General features: G+C 37.3%; 1 protein-coding gene across 8 annotated transcripts in view; it reads left to right on the top strand.

Annotated features, from left to right (window-relative positions):
* LOC127521143 (zinc finger protein 271-like) overlaps nucleotides 1–12,613 on the top strand; it is a 41,244-nt gene extending 28,631 nt beyond the window's left edge. For 6 of the 8 annotated variants that reach the window (XM_051910181.1, XM_051910178.1, XM_051910184.1 and 3 more), the window contains 6 exons: nucleotides 5,698–5,890; nucleotides 6,269–7,066; nucleotides 8,482–9,723; nucleotides 11,751–12,044; nucleotides 12,134–12,277; nucleotides 12,360–12,613. In XM_051910181.1, the coding sequence (XP_051766141.1) occupies nucleotides 5,842–5,890; nucleotides 6,269–7,066; nucleotides 8,482–9,410 (1,776 nt within the window). In that variant the 5' untranslated portion in view covers nucleotides 5,698–5,841 and the 3' untranslated portion in view covers nucleotides 9,411–9,723; nucleotides 11,751–12,044; nucleotides 12,134–12,277; nucleotides 12,360–12,613. Of the gene's footprint in view, nucleotides 1–72; nucleotides 4,891–5,298; nucleotides 5,347–5,697; nucleotides 5,891–6,268; nucleotides 7,067–8,481; nucleotides 9,724–11,750; nucleotides 12,045–12,133; nucleotides 12,278–12,359 lie in introns of those variants that run through there. The other 2 variants (XM_051910179.1, XM_051910180.1) reach the window with 2 other exon arrangements.
* Nucleotides 12,614–17,984: the final 5,371 nt, after the last annotated feature.

Genomic DNA, 17,984 nt, shown 5'->3' on the forward strand with positions numbered 1-17,984 from the left:
GCTTCATTCGTTCATTTTCTCTACGCAGGCATACAAAAAAAAAACACAGTAAGTAGATCTTCAGATCCAGCACTTTCGAGTGTGAAGCCGCATCCTCGCCAAACATGACACAATAACGTCGAACAATAAAATCTGTTCATTATGAGGGTATGTTTAGGCAGGAACCAGCAAACTTTCAACACTTTAATATAATATAAAATAAACAGACAACAAAATGTAAGTAAAATCGGCAGCCCCTCACGGACGACTGCCGCACACACATAAACAAAACTTAACATAAATAGTCCAGGTCTGGTCCTCTCTCGTCCTTCACTGCCGTCACTTCCCCTTTTATGTTCCCGGAGCTCCTCCGTGAGTAACCCGAGACTGGTGTGGCACACAGCTGATGCTCATTAACACTTGCGCCACCGGTTTCGCCCCGTTCTCATGGCCCTCTACCTCGTCCTGCTTGCCACAATACTAAAAGTGGGAAAAGTTTTTCCTTCGAGTTTTTGATGACAACATTCTCAGAACGATCCCGCACACACGGATCATTGAAAACAATTAAAAACACTGTATTCTGCTTGCCAGGTCAATAGTTGGCGATGAACACCGTTGAATGAATTGCCATTCATCTTCCTAGCGTTATTCTCGCTCATTTGCAGGGTCCGCTTCTCACACACATTTTATTTGGCACTGGTTTACGCCGGATGCCCTTCCTGACACAACCCAGCACAGAGAGTGCTGGTAGACATTCACTCTCCTACGACAATTTGACACATCCAATCCACCTAACCTGCATGTCTTTGGACGAGTGTTGTCAAAAATATCGGTATTTTGATATGTATTGATTCTGAAATATCTGAAATGATTCCAATACCTCTTTCTGCATCCAATACTAGGGCTGTCGCGGTTAAGGAATTTCCTTTGCGGTATTTTTGAGTGGCTCAATAGCGCGATATGCGGTATTATCGCCATATATATATATATATATATATATATATAAAATATATATTACATAATATCGAAACTAAATAGAGCGTTGAAACAGGAAGTGAAGTAAACAGAACAGAATGTCAAAATAAGGGTCTTACATACAGAACATAAACCTGACAATAAGATCGTAGGGCTATTGTTATATGTAAAATAGTTCTCGAATCTGACTAAACGAGACTTTCTGCTGATATTTCACGAGTATAAGCAGAACTACTCATCTCTGTGCATTCTAGATGGGCTGTCAGTCAGTGCAGTTACATTGTTGCGCCAAAAGGTGGCGGCAAGGGACTGTCTTTGAGTCTTTAAACCATTCATTCAACCGCACGTTCAAAAACGCTGATTCGTTCAAAGAGAGATGTAAAGAAACAAGCTGTTGAAATAATTTGACTAGTAATACATCGATGCAAAGGCAGAGATTTTGCTATCTTTGGACACAACCTTTTTTCACGAATGTCTCGGCCTGAAGGACAGACGCAGGTAATCGCACGCGCTCAGTCAATCTCTCTCACATTCTGATTAGGCTTGTTTAGTGCAAATCTGTACAAATCACGATGGTACACATTAAGCTATCATTATTAACTTATTTAATATTTAGTACACATGCATGAAGTGTAAAACGAGAAGGACATAATCTTTCAAAAAATAGAAAACAAATATCGCGGTTGCTGCGGTTTTTGCAGTCCTCTGCGGTTGGCTTGTCAATAGCGCGGTATTACGATATTGCGGTTATCGCGACAGCCCTATCCAATACCAGATGCGCTTTCTTGCGCTCCTCTCTGACACGCACCTACCTCCTCTCATTCAGTCATCTCATTCACTCTGGTTAAATAGTGTTGGTGTGACCGGGTCTGAATTTCGGTGCGGGATTGCGCATAATTATACTCACTCCCTCAGATTTCGCACTCACATCCGGAGCGCATACACATAATAAAACTACCTCTGACATACAAGTGTTAAAACTAGCTCTTTTTCACTGCCTTTTAATGGTCAAATACACAATGGCTTCCTTGGTAAACAGTCATAAACAGTTCAGGAAGAATGTGTGCGTGCGTCAGTTCTTAAAGGGACAGCAGCCTAATAAACATGCCAATCTTTGTCTTTTGTTGTTTGATTAATATTAACAACATAAAGAGAAAATCACTTACTGCTCTTGACTGATTAACTTGTGTAACTTGTTAAAGGATTAGTTCACTTTCAAATTAAATTTAGCCCAAACTTTACTCACCCTCAAGCCATCCTAATCAATCCTTTGACTTGTGTAAATTGGTTATTCTGTATTTAATTTTTACAATGATTATCCAGTGTTGTTTTAAATTTGATAACTTTGTTTCTTTATTCAGTTTCTTACCTGGATACTACTGTTAGACCTACCTGAAGGAAAAAAAACATGCAAACCCCACACAGAAAGGACTCCTGGCTCAGTTTTTAGTTGATAATGGTGTCAAGTAAAAGGCCCCTAAATCTGTCCTAACCAGCCACAATGATTGACAGGACAAAGAAACATTTAAATTTGTCACAGTGAATAAAGTTAATTTTCAATACCAGCAGTTTCAACTGTGAGATTCAGATCAACTCAAAGATGGAGTTCCTCCCCAAAGAACCTCATCTAGATGTTTTATTCTTGTATATCACTTTGATATAAATGATATCATTATGCTTCATTACAATTTTCATTTTATGTTAAATTTTCTTGAACTGAGTTGAACAATGACAACAGTTTATTTTTTGCAGAACTGGTTTATAGATGAAATTAACTAATTCAATAATTAATGATCTTTACATTGGAACTGAATCAACTCTGATCTGACTTCAAGCTGAAATGCATAATTTTCCTGTTATCAAAGCTTCTTTGAAACAATCTGTATTGTATAAAGTGTTATATAAATAAAGGTGACTTGACTTATGCATATGTATCACTTGTAACTTGTTTACACTTTTATTGAGGAAAGTAGGTTTATTTTTAATTTGTTCTTCTTTGTTGTTTTTAAAACTACAGCAGTCAACATTTGAAGTGGATCAAAACCTTTTATCAAAGTTGTTCTAAAACCTTCTTCTTAGGACAACTTTGATTAACTTTTTTGTTCCAATTCAAATGTTGACTACTATAATTTCAAACCCTTTCATAGTTTCACCCTACACTGCGTCGCTGACGCTATGGGAACACCTTCGGTGTGATGATTGTCTGAAGCCCTAATACCATCATGTCAATACAGTGGTGCGGGTATGACGTCAGAATACGGAAGACTGATTTGCTGGTTCCTTCAAGATTTTACTATGGGGTTTTATAATCGGGTTTTTCAATTCATGAGTAAAATAAGGTCTGTAGTAAACAACTTGATATTTTGACATTTTGTTCTACAAAGTAAACGCAAATTGTTTATTTTTGAAAATGTAGGTTTCTAATAAGTAAGTTGATAAGAACGTTTGGGGTGTGAGTGTGTGCAGTTTACGTTGTAGAACAAAATGTCAAAGTATTGTCAAGTTAAACGTATACCACAGTCTTCCAGGTTCTGATATTGTACCTGCACTACTCGATTCATTAGCGCTTTGGCAAATATCTAACAGTATAATTCATTTTGCTTCATGATATAAATTATATTATGCATTATTAGGAGTTTCATTTTATGTTCAATTATCTTATAATATGTATCATTTGTAGTTTGTTTACACTTTTATGAAGGAAAGTAGAAGGTTTTTACAGGTTCAAACGGTCCTTGTTCAGGAAGCTGAAGAAGATTCTGATTTATTTTTAACTTGATCTTCATTGTTTATAAAATCCCACTTATTGTGTATTTAGAAAATGCAGATGTAAGATATACTGTCATGTAGCTTTTCAACTGGCCTTCACTTTTATTCTCTTGAGATGCTTTGCTATCTTGATAGTTAATAAAGAGAGATCTGCCTCATTTGTTTCTACGTTTTGTTTTTGCATCATGAAGTATTAAATTCACTGTCTGCTGATTCTTCTCACATCAAGAATAAATCATTTTAGTTACATCTAAAAGCATGAAATACCTTTTGATATGTTTTTTAAATAGATTTTTGCTATTTTACACAGTATTTGGTGAATTTTTTATCTCCTGTTTGATAATCTCATCTTGTGGAGATAACGTCATCACTAGCGCACGCTCCCTTCAGTGTCAAGTCTTCTTACTGCTATTTTTTTCTGTCTCATTTGATAAATAATAGTAATATTAGTACATTAATATATACATTTGGAGGACAAGAATGTGGACTTTGTTATAAATTGTCTATTGATTATATTCAAATATTTTATTCACAAATATAAAGTGTTAAGAACTGCACCCAGTGTATTGGATCCAATATACAGAGGAATTATCTCTGTACATTGATGCTTAAAAAATTGAGAAAACTTGCAATGCCAGGATACTATTTGAACTGTTTAAACAGTATGAATTTGTTTAATACCCTACAGTGTATTTTCTTTTTTTCTTTTTTTTTTTTCTTTCTTTTAATCGTATCTGGTTTGTTGTTTCTTGTTAGTGCAATAAGTGTTGTCATCTTAGTCTTTTAAAGTTATTCATTTTCATTTATGTTGGCCTGTAATGTTCTGTGGATATTTTGAATGCTAATAATAATAATAATAAATAGATTAAAAAAAAAAAAAGTCTAACAAGTCTTAAGTCTATATTTGCGGCACACCCGATTTCGATGACGTCATCACTAGCGCGCGCGCTCCCTGAGTTCAGACTGCATCGTCTTCTGAGGTAAACAGTTCACGCTGTTTCGCATATCTCTAAAATAAACTTTACACCGTTTGTTTCAGCAACATTTTTAATGTGTCGTTTCTGAATGGTTTTCAACCGATTCGACGCTATTCGTGTATCTGCTAACTGAAGCTATTTTAAAGAAGAAGGTTTTTGCCTGTTTCTCTTCACAAAACGGTAACGTTAGGTTAGCAAGCTAATTAACGTTACTTGATTGTCATGAATGTAGTTATTAGGAAATCAAATTATATTTAGTTTATACAAATTACAATGTTTGTTAAAGATGGGTGTCATTAGTGTCTGTCTTTATATTACTGTTTTCTCTGTCATTTGAGAAATAGTAATATTGGAACACTTTTATAGGCTTTCGGCATATATTCTGACTCAAACAATAAGTTTATAAAAGCAAATACTTAGAATAAAGTGAGATGATCCTGAATGTCTTGTTTAATGAGTATTGATAGTCTATGAATCATCAGCAGCTGAAAAGCCTCTTTATTTCATGTCAATAGATCCTGTTTTTATCTCGTTCATTATGCCGATGTGTTCAGATCTGTAAATTGACACATTAAGCTAATTTCATTGGTGTCAACAGACTTAAGCAAACGAAACAATCAGTTATTGTGACATCTACAAGATATAGGTAAGTTTCATAACCACATTTATTTTGTTAATCTGTGATAAACCATGTTTCATATAAAACACAAAACTAAAACTCAAATAAATCTGTTAAACTCAATTGGTGGTTTATTTGCTTCTTGCAAATTTGTAAATGTATTTTTCTGTTTTGTTTACTCTCATATGGTAATAAGACTTAAGATAAAATGTAGGAATAAAATGTGTGGATAAAATAAAAAGAGAATTTGTGAATTAATTAAAAATTAATTTTACTTAAGTTACTTTACATGAGATAGATATGTGAACATACATACTTAAAATGTGTGAATTATTATAAGAACAAACTCAGTAAGTGATTTCTTCTTGATTTTGTCAGATCTGCTCCTCCTCCTTCAGTGAAGCTCCTCCCACTGCAATTCACCAATAAATGCTGGAATATTCCCATCAGCCTACAAGTGAAGACGAGCATCAAACCATCAGGAAGAGCTGAAATCTGCAAAGACAGAGTTTATTGAAGAACATGAGAGATCCAGAAGACTGCAGAATGAAACACACTGAAGAACAAAGAGGTTGGTGTTTATTCCTGATTCTTCATTAATGAAGAGGATTCATCTACAAGAGGATTCATTTAGATTTAGATTTGTTGTAATAGGACCAATCTTAAGAGCTGTGCATAGATATAGTTGAAGCAGCAAATTATAAGGACACCTTCTATGACTGGGTACAATTTTTTCAAAATTAGGTAATTTTAGATAATTGCATAGTTGATCTAATATATTTTATGGTCTCACTACAGAAAAATGAGATTTGTGCAGGAGGATCAACATACTTCATTCACAGAAAGTTTCAGGGATATTTAGTTTGTAAAAATGCATCAAAATGATACATTTTGTAAAATTTTTTAAAGATATACTTAAATATAAAAAATGTTTTTGCTTTCATTTCAGACTTGATGAAAGAAAATGAGGAGAATGAGGGGGTTTGTGAAGAGGAGGAGAAACATCATGTCAAAACTGCAGGAGAAACTTTGAGTCGCTCTCAAACTGAAAAGAAAGTTTCAAAGGAAAGAAGATCCCAGAAATCTTTCACCTGCGCTCAGTGTGGAAAGAGTTTGACATGCAAATATAATCTTGATGTTCACGTGAGAGTTCATTCTGGAGAGAAACCGTTCACATGTGATCAGTGTGGCAAAACTTTTCTGAGGGCTTCAGGCTTGAAGATCCACAAGACAGTTCATTCAAAGGAGAAACCACATTCATGTTCTTTGTGTGGAAAGAGATTTTCACATCTGCAAAGTTTAAAAGACCATCAGAAAATACATACTGGTGTAAGAGCTCATATGTGCTTTGAGTGTGGGAAGACATTTATTACAGCTAAAGACCTGAAACGGCACCAGAGGATTCACACTGGAGAGAAACCTTACAAGTGTTCACACTGCGACAAGAGATTCAATGATTCAGGAAACCTGAAAAACCATGAGATGATTCACACTGGAGAGAAACCTTATACGTGTTCACACTGTGACAGGAGTTTCACTCATTCAGGAACCCTGAAAAAACACGAGAGGATTCACACTGGAGAGAAACCATACAAGTGTTCGCACTGCGACAAGAGATTCAGTCAGTCAGCACATTTGAAGAAACATGAGATGATTCACACTGGAGAGAAACCGCATCACTGCACTGCATGTGGGAAGAGTTTCACTCGATTGTCTTCTCTACAGTGTCATACAAATTACAACCACAGTAAGTAGTTCATCTTCAGATCCAGCACTTTCATGTCAGACGCTGCGTCCTCACATAACATGGCACAATTATGTTATGTTAGATAATTGTGGAGTTAATCAAACATATTTAATAGTTCATACTACAGAAACATGGGATTTGTGTCTATAATGTTTTAAAAATAGCAATTGGAAGATCAAAGTACTAGAGGTCTTTTCGGGTCCTAAAATCTGTAACCGACCCGAATCAGTTCTTACCCGAACCCGACGTGCATAAATAATTTATTTTAAAAGCAAAACCCGACCCGAGACAGTCCCGATAAAATTAGACCAGAGTCCGACCGACAGCATTTAGCCTATTTTCGAACCTGACTGGACCCAAACGTAAACGGCATTGACGTGTCTGCAGCCCCGCAGTCAGTGAGGAAAAACCCCAGTGTCCTGCTGACTGATTCGGCCGCTGCTCCATTACTTTCATTTATTTATTTACTTATTTATTATCACTTTATAGCCTTTTATTGCCTTCCCAAAGGATACATGTTATTTCTGTGTTCTGCTTTCAGTTGTGATCAGTGGATTTGGATTTGTGTTATCTGCAACGCTATTTTACCTCATCTCAGGCAAAGGGCTTCTGCACACAAGGAAGAAAAGATTTGCATGAACACGCAGCGTAATGAAGCGAGTGGCTTTTCCTGATGGATCTCACAGATATAAGACGGATTTCAGTGTGCGAGGTTACAAATGGTTATTCCTTTTCTACGTGCTTTTTAACAAAAATTCACTTGACGTAAGCGTGCAAGTACGCGCTGAAGTGCTGAAATATCAATCACTCGTCACAGTAACCTCATTACATCCTATAACTTTTGGCGTAATGTTATTTACCTGACCGTAAGATGATTAAAGTTTATTTTAATCCATGCTGATGGCACTTGATGAAACGGTAGGCAAAAATGTGGAAGCAACCATGCATATAATCCATTGCACGTCGAAGCGCAGGTTCAAAGAGAACAAATGAGATAACATTTTCATAGAATTGCTTTAAATAATACAATTTTGATAAATGCCCGACATAGTTTAAAAGAATTTGGGTTTTCTTGGGTCCATTCGGGAAAAAGATTTATTTTAAATTACCCGAGACCTGAGACCACTGATACCGAACCCGACCCGTGTCCGAGGCACTCGTCGAAGTTTTGGACCTGAACCCGCTTGGATCTCGGTTCGGGTGTCAGGTTTTCAGATCCATGTGGACCCGTGAAGATCTCTACAATGTACCTCATTCATGAGAAGTTTCAGGAACAAATGATTTATAAAAAAGCATTAAAATGATCAATTTTATATAGCATTTGTTTTCATTTCACTGTTACATCAGGATTTACTTTTATGTCCTTTTCATGTTTTTTATTAACTTAAAATTATACGTTTTTACTTTCATTTCAGACTTGATTGAAGAAAATGAGGAGAATGAAGAACTGAGTGAAGAGGAGAAACATCATGTCAAAACTGTAGGAGAACCTTTGAGTCCCTATCAAACTGAAAAGAAAGTTTCAAAGGAAAGAATATCCCAGAAATATTTCACCTGCACTCAGTGTGGAAAGAGTCTGACATGCAAATATAATCTTGCGGTTCACATGAGAATTCATACAGGAGAGAAGCCATTCACTTGTGATCAATGCGGGAAGAGTTTCACACAATCAGCAAACCTCAAGGAACACATGAGGATCCACACTGGAGAGAAGCTTCACACGTGTGATCAGTGTGGGAAGAGTTTCACACACAAAGACACCCTTAAGCAACACATGAACATCCACACTAGAGAGAATCTGCATGAATGTGATCAATGTGGCAAAACATTTTTGTGGGCTTCAAGCCTGAAGATCCACCTGAAAGTTCATTTGAAGGAGAAACCGCATGTATGTTCTTTGTGTGGAAAGAGTTTTTCACATCTGTACAGTTTAAAAAAACATCAGAAAATACATACTGGTGTAAGAGAACATATGTGCTTTGAGTGTGGGAAGACTTTTATTACAGCTGGACATTTGAAACAGCACCAGAGGATTCACACTGGAGAGAAACCTTACAAGTGTTCACACTGCGACAAGAGATTCAGTCGGTCAGGACATCTGAAAACACATGAGATGATCCACACTGGACAGAATCCTTACAAGTGTTCACACTGTGAAAAGGGATTCAGATGGTCAGGAACCCTTATAAAACATGAGAGGATCCACACTGGAGAGAAACCTTACAAGTGTTCACGCTGCAACAAGAGATTCAGTCAGTCAGGATCCCTGAAAAGACACAAGAGGATCCACTCTGGAGTGAAACCTTACAAGAACAGTTTTCTGAAGAACTGCTTTATGGATTAAATTAACTAATTTAATAATTGATGATCTATACAACAGAAATGAATCAACACTGAACTGACTACAGCTGAACAATGATAATATTTTCTTTTTCAGGCTATATAAATATAGGTGACTTGACTCATAATAGTGGCTGTAATAATCGTCTACAACTAATACAGACTCTCCTGTTGTTAGAGGGTATATCCGAGTATATCCTAATATATCCGAAGTGAGATCCTGCCAGGAGCCTTTGGGCAGTACTGTCATTCTCATTGGGTGCTTCTCAATCAGATCCAGAGCTTGTGAATCAGTATATCACGTACACTAATCTAAGGTAAGGACCCTGGTTCAGGTGATGCCAGGATCTTCCACAGAGAAAGGGTACAAAGCACCTGCCTGTAACTCTTATGTCTCATAGGTAGTTGCTCAGAGGGAAGTCTTTGCTCCTGAGTAATCAGAAATGGCTACAATATGGTTCAGAGTGTGTCTGCTTCCTAAACAAAGTTAGGAACACTGTTCCAGAGTTTATTTTGCTAAATAGGAAAATGATCTACCACCTGCAGTTGATTTTAATATTCTAGGTGTTATCAACTGGCCAGAATTTTGAGAACACAGTGGATGTGACGGACTATAAAGCCATAAAAGCTTGTTCAAGTACTGAGGAGATAAACCATTCAGGGCTTTCTAAGTAATCAGCAGGATTTTAAAATGTATGTGATGTTTAATAAGGAGCCAATGCAGTGTTGACAGAACTGGGCTAATATGGTCACACTTCTTGGTTCTAGTAAGAACTCTAACTGCTGGAGTTTGTTTATCAGGCCTGCGGGGCAACCGCCCAGTAAAGCATTACAATAATCTAGCCTTGAGGTCATGAACACGTGAATTAACTTTTCTGTATCTGACCATTGAGAGCATATGTCATAATCTAGAGACATTTTTAAGATGCAAAAAAGCGGTTTTAGAAATGCGGCTTTCAAAAGAAAGATTGCTATCAAAGATCACTTCTGCACTTTGGTAGCAAATCTACACTTTCTCCAGATGAAACGACCAAGGTAAACTCACGTGTGTTTCAAGTAGAGTTTCAAAAGAGTTATTTTGCTCAGCAAAAATACAAAAGTCTGCAATCAAAAGCAGATAATCTGATTATGAACTCAAACATTTCACATCAAATTTCTGAAAGACCAAAACATTCTGGTAACCAAATGATGTTTTTCTAAATGAACGATTACATTTACAGGTTACTGTATAATTAACAATAACAATAACACAGGCAAACATTATACATGTGATTTACCGGCTTTTGAGTCAAAATGGACGCTGCAATGGTTTTTCTCTTTTATCTGTACAAACATCAGTGTGTCTGGTTTGATCTGTCGGTGGATAAACAGCTTCTGCCGGATGTTTGTCGTCTCTGTGTGTGTCAGCAGTTTGTGGCTGAAGCGTTTCTTCATTTTCTCTCCTTCTAATAAGAAGATCACAATCTTCCACTCCACACAAAACATCTTTACACTGAAATAAAGTGAATCCATCAACAGTCAAATAAGAGTCACAGGTCAGAGGTCAAATTTGATTGACAGTGAACACTAATAACACACCAGTAGATTCAGATATCTAGTCCAATATTTCACTCTTCTGCCATTAGTTTTCATTCACGGCCAGAATTCATCTGAAAATGTAAGATCAGCAAAAGCTTGTTGATTTTCGTGAAGTTAAAGGAGACGGATGTGTGAGCGGAAACTCAAACATACAAGAGCTTTAACATTAACCCCCCATGGAACCATCAGATTGGAAATACATAGACAATTATGACACTTTAGTGTCTTTAAAAGCGGTGGTAATCGTGTAGATGTGGCAGTGGGACGTCTATACTGTAGCTTGGTTATGAGGATGAGTGTCTCTCAGCAGACAGGTCCATGCCAGCTAGGACTTGAAAGCCTTAGTAATCTGAAACAAAAGAAGACGATAATCAGAAGGTGCACAGTGATATGCTTAAAATGGGGAGGGAGGGAGGCTTGCGAGCAGCTTGAGCATACTTACCAAGCAGTAACGCCACGTATATATGTCCCGTGTCTAATAGGAGAATGGTAGTGATTGGAGCGATTTGACAGCTGGCCGCGTCAGATGGTCGAAGCACTATGCCTACGTGGCCTGACTGAACTAACGCTGCGCTTGATTTTAGTGAAGCTTCGTCAGAAAATAAAGTATCTTATCATGACTAATTAGTTAAAATCACTCATTTCCTTACTTTTTTTTTTTTTTTTACATTAACCGCAGGTTTATATTTAACTTTCTATTAAATAGTTTTTAAATGTGAAATATCTTTATTCATCCTCATTTCTCTTTATTCTCTGATGTTTTCAGCTCGTCTGCCTGTTCCTGTCATTAGCAGCAACTCTTCACAATGTTCTTCATCATCATCATCATCATCATGTTCATTGGTGTGTTCAGCTGTGAATGTGAGTCATGTGACTCTCTCCTGGTACAAAGGAAACAGTTTATTGTCCAGCATCAGTGTGTCTGATCTCAGCATCAGTCTCTCTCTACCTCTGGAGGTGGAATATCAGGATAAAAACACCTACAGCTGTGTGCTGAACAATCCCATCAGCCACCAGACTCAACATCTGGACATCACTCAACTCTGTCACACATGTTCAGGTACGGCAGTGCTGATATTAGTTGATGTCAGCGCTGATATTAGTGTTTATTGACTGAGCTGATCTCACTTTGATGTTTTTATTCCTCAGACTCTGTCCACTGTTGTGGTCCTACTGAAGCTGTGATCCGATTGGTCCTCTCTGCTCTGGTGGGCGTGGCTACTGTCATTATTCTGGTTTATGACATCAGATCCAGAAGAGCTGAACAAGATCAAGCACAGATTCACACATCAGGTACATGATTGATGATGATTTTGTATATATTAGTATTTGTGAGATTTATTAATTTATGACTTTTTATGTTCATCTTTTTCAGGAAGTGCTTAAATCTAAAGCAGAACGCTGAACTTTAAAGATTCTTCAAGTGTGTTTTTGTCATTATAAATACTGATGATTATTTGAGCTTCTCTCTCTTTCAGTGTCAGATTTTTAAAACTCTTATTTGTAAGTCTTTGTTTATATTTCTCTCTGATACAAATAAATAAATGAATGGAGACAGTTCTCGCTTACTGCTGTATATTTGTCATATGTATTTGCTTGTCTTTATCAATAAAGTTTTCTCACTCTAAAGGTTCAAGAGTCTCTCCATGTTTTATTACATTGATTATGTCGAGCGCCCCCTGGAGGAACACACTTTATGTATATTTAAACAATTTCAGCAGTGCGCCACATATAAAGGTTTACATTATTAAAACATTATTTAAAACTTTATTTGTAAATGTTTATATTATTATTAGGCACATTAGTTTTCTTTTAGTTTTTCTCTCCACAATAATAAATAACTTCCCCCAGCTTCTCCTTTAACCTGAGAAAATACTGATTTGGGACACATTAATAAACTTTGAGAACACAGTGAAACACATAAACACAACATATCGGAGCTCCATTTCCTCCAACAGGCAACTATAAAGTCTTTAAATCTCCAGTGTGATTTGTCTCTGTGTCTCATCTGAGAATCAACACCTCCATCTAGTGTCTCACCCTGACTTGACCTGTTATCAGGAGTGATTTGCTCAGTATCTTCTGTCACTGACTCCACTAGTTCTGTCTGACTGGTTTTGATGTTCAGCTGGAGTGTCGTTTGCTTTCTCACTAAAGAATTTCTTCACAAATGTATCATAGTTTCTGATAAACTTGTATGTCATAATATAAAGTTATTTCTCTTATAACTTTGGTAACAGGGTTGATGAATGCAGTCAACACTACAATGGATTGAGATTATTTTCCCATCATACTCTAGAAAGAGTTCAGATGATGTTACTTCCTGGGTGTCGCTATTTTAAGAAACACTATTTTTTAAAAGGAGGAAAAATTGTGTCGTAACAGTGTTGAGTGAAAGATTTACAACTACGACGGCTAAAAAACAGTTAATTTATAAAATAAGAACTGTAGCACTGCATCCCATTCTGTCTTCTGTCAGTCTTCGTGCTGCCGCATCCCGCGTTTTTTATGGAATTATCAGTGTGCCGTCAGTGTGGAAAGAATTTCACATACAAACAGTCTTGAGATTCACATGAGGATCCACACTGGAGAGAAACCGTTCACATGTGATCAGTGTGGGAAGAGTTTTACACAACAATGGCAGTTAACTTGTTAAGATGAAATTTAAATATAGCTGCGAGTTTGCTCTGCATAAAGACGCAGATATGCGTATGTTCAGCTGGTTAATAGAGGTCTGTAATGTCCGTATAAAAGATGTTTATTGCATTTAAACTTGTTTTGAGGATGACACTCTTGGCATTGCTCGAGGATCTTGCTGTGCTGCTCTCAAGTGAGAACGCGTCTTTAGAGATCGTCATGTTTGCTGAGAGTGACCAAAAAAAAAAAGGTGGGATATATCGCCCTCCGAAGGGCACTTCGGAGTGAAAACAATCATGGCCGCCATATTGAAGGGTCGTTCCAAACCAAAGTGCTCAAAACTGGCCACTTCAAAAGGCCCTTCAGAATAAAGGGTACAACTGATGGACACTTCGGGCCCCCGTGATCCTGCACAGGGAAGTTGTTTGACGTCACAGAATGGGTACAGGAGGCTCGGAGTTCGATTTTACCTATAAATATATGTATAGTATTTTCTATACTAATACTTGTATAAATACTGTAATATTTATACAAGTTAGATTTGGTACATTATTATGGTCAAAATGACATTGTACTTCAACAAAAATACTTTATAGCTCCCTTTATCAGTCCATTCAAATGTTTCAAATACAGACACAATATACAATATGGTGTGATAAACCAAAAATAAATAAGTAAACTAACTTTAAACAAAAGGCGTAGCTTGCACAATCTACTCCTCCTTGATTGTCTTGTTAAGATGACGCAGAAGTGCGTTCCAAAAAAAGAGTTTTTTGACCTCTACACCCTTCATCCCTTCGAAGCTCTCACTCCGGAGGGTAAACCCTTTGAAGGGATTAGGGCATAGGGATGAGCCCTTCCGAATGGAACGCAGGGTGAGTGTGTGGAATGCCCTTATATGGGCATGTTGTGGGTGTGTTTTATGTAAATATCATTCAAATTGTGTTTATAATGCAAATGTATCACTTGTATATATGTATACTTGTATATACATTACTTAACAAATTTATTAGACCACCTGTCATAATAAAATGAAAAAACAATATTTTAGGAATCTGTCAAAAACTAAAAATTTTGTCATTTGTTAGGCAAATAAACTTTATTCACAGACACACACATATATATATATATATATATATATATATATATATATATATACATCTGAGGGTAAAAAACACAGTGTATTGTAAATAATATAATGATATATACTTAAAATAATTGTGTAAGTAGTAAAACAACACAAACGCAAATGGGGCAAACATTTTGAGTCCCCCCTCTGTTGCCTCACAGTGGTTTGGTCCACTGCCTGCTTCTCTCCTTTATCTCACCTACACAGATCCGGTGCCAGTGTTGCCGTGGTCGCTGGTTTCTTGCACAGTTGGGCTATTTTGAAAATGCAGTCATAAGAAAAATTACAGAGCTGCGGTTGCTTTTTTTTGGGCTACATTTATAATGTACCGTGGCTGCCAAAAAGTTTATCTGTAGACAAAGAAAATGAAAAAGGATGCTTTTATGGAGTGAATATTGTGCCATAATTAAACAAACAAATTCAGCATTTTGCAAACAAACATGATCTGCTATGCAAAGGAAAACTTGACTTGCAAACAAACAGAAAGTGATGTGCAAATACAAAGGTCAGTTTGAGTGAAAACGCAGATGAGTAACAAATATAAGTATTGTGTTTTACAAATATACATAAATAATCCTACATCATATTTCACAAATAAATACAAACCATCCTACAAATGGCATGTAACCTGTCATGATCACCAGTGAGAGTGCCCAGGACTACCACCAGAGGGCACTCCAACCAGGACTATCTCCACACTATCATGGACTCCATTCCCCATAATCCTCTTTCTGGACTCATCAACTATGATTACTTTCAGCTGTGTCTCATTTATGTCATTATTCTCATTCACCTGTCTATAAAAGCCAGATTCTCTCACTTACTCATCGCTAGATCTTGCAGTTGTTACCTTTGTGTCTCTGAGCCACTTTATTCTGTTATCTTGAATCTTGTCTTGTTACTTCTATTTCTAGCGGGGTAACCTGTCATCTGGTAATGTTCCCAGAATGTTCAGAGACGGTCATGATGTGAAGTTCTTTTAAGTGTTGGGGGATGTTATTTGGTGGACCTTCAGGGAACATTCAGAACATTCTGGGAATGTTTAGGGGACTATTACTATAGGACTTTCTGTTAACTTCCCAAATGTCCTCTCTGTAACGTTCTTGCGTTACCATAAAATAACCAAAATAGAACGTCCCCTTAAACACATTGGAAACGTTATTAAATGACCAACAGAGGACCATGTGGGAACGTTCTGCTAATGTTCCAAATATCCTCTTTGTAACGTTCTTATGTGACCATAAAATAACCAAAATGGAACGTCCCCCTAAAGTCATATCAGGAAATTTGAACTGCAGCACTTTGATTACAAAGAACATCCCTAATGTTCTGTAAAGGTTCGGAATTTTCGTCACCTTTAGAGAACTTTTAGGGAACATTGCGCAAGGTCACGAGAACATCGCCTTCTACGTGGAAAGACATTTTAGCTCCTGTCTGCCTCGCTGCTCAGATTGGTTTGCGTCTGTAACTCTGTATAGCTTTGTTTTGAATCTCTTACTTTTATTCATTGTTGCTTATTTTTTTATTACCTTATATATAATATTGCCTACCACACTAATCTGACGTCGCTAGCTTGTAATATTTGAATCTAAATCGCTGTTACAACGCATTTGCATTTGCAGCGCTAGCTTGTTAACTTGTTAACAGTCGCTCGCGCGCTCCTTTTTCAACGCGTTCTTCAAACAGCTGTGGTAAGTCGGATCAGTCTACAAACACGGTGAGTCATGTCATCCTCTCCCAGCATTGCTACCTGTTCCATTTGCCACATGTTTACCATAGCTCTCTCTGTCAGCGACGAGGGATTTACATGTCATAAATGTAGGGAAATAGTCAGGCTGACAGAGAGAATCTCAGAATTAGAGACACGCATCCAAACTTTAATCGAGGATAGTAAGAATGCAAGGGCTTCAGATACTGTTTTGGATGCGACTAGCTTAGTGAACTCTGTACATTGTTCGGTTCCGGCTGTAGAGCCCGCGCAGCAGGGCACTTGGGTAACGGTGAGGCGGCCTAGCCGCGGAAAACACCACTCTTCCGTTCCAATAAGAACATCAAACAGGTTCTCCCCACTCAGTGATACACCCACTGAGAATCCTGTTGAAAGTGCCCTAATTATTGGCGATTCTATTACACGGAACGTGAAAATAGAGACACCAGCCACCATAGTCACATGTTTGCCGGGAGCCAGAGCACCTGACATCAAAGCAAATTTAAAAGTGCTGGCTAATGCTAATCGTAAATACTCTAAGATTATTATTCACGTCGGCACTAATGATGTTCGACTTCGCCAGTCGGAGATCACTAAAATTAACATTAAAGAGGTGTGTGAACTCGCAAGTACAATGTCAGGAGAAGTAATTTGCTCTGGCCCCCTTCCTGTTCGTCGGAGTGATGAGATAGTTAGCAGATTATCATCACTCAATGGCTGGCTGTCTAAGTGGTGTCCGCAAAATAATATAGGTTTCATAGATAATTGGAAAAGTTTTTGGGGCAGACCTGACCTGTTAAAAAGAGATGGTATTCATCCCTCCCGGGATGGTGCTGCTCTTCTCTCTAGTAATATGGCACATAGTCTTAGAACTGAAACATGACAAACTGGGGCCCAGGTCAGAAAGCAGACAGACTGGCTAAACCGACCGTCTGCTAGCTGCCTCACGTTACAGAAGTCAGAAAATTCAGATAACTCTCAACACATAGAAACTCTTACACCTAGATATTTTCAAATAGAGACTGTGTCTGTACCCCGAATTAGTAAAAACAAAAAACTTCCAAACCCATTTAATGGTAAAAATTTAATTGATGTTCAACAAAAAAAAAATAGAGATAATAATGCTAAACAAATGATAAAACTCGGGTTGTTAAATATTAGATCCCTTTCTTCAAAATCACTTATTGTTAATGATATTATCAAAGATAATAATGTAGATGTGCTGTGTTTGACAGAAACTTGGCTAAAACCGGACGATTACATTACTTTAAATGAGTCTAGTCCTCAAGGTTATGATTATCGACACAATGCCCGTCAGAAAGGCAAAGGGGGAGGTGTTGCTGTAATCTATAGTAATATTTACAGTATTAGTCAGAAGTCTTTCAAATATAATTCCTTCGAAACTATGGTACTTTACGTAACATTATGTAAGTTGACATTTGTGCTGGCTACTGTATACAGGCCACCAGGACACAATACAGACTTTATCAAAGAATTTGCTGACTTTCTATCAGAGTTAGTACTAG

Source organism: Ctenopharyngodon idella, chromosome 10 (genome assembly GCF_019924925.1).
Source record: "Ctenopharyngodon idella isolate HZGC_01 chromosome 10, HZGC01, whole genome shotgun sequence".
In the NCBI taxonomy this organism is placed as follows: Eukaryota; Metazoa; Chordata; class Actinopteri; order Cypriniformes; family Xenocyprididae; genus Ctenopharyngodon; species Ctenopharyngodon idella.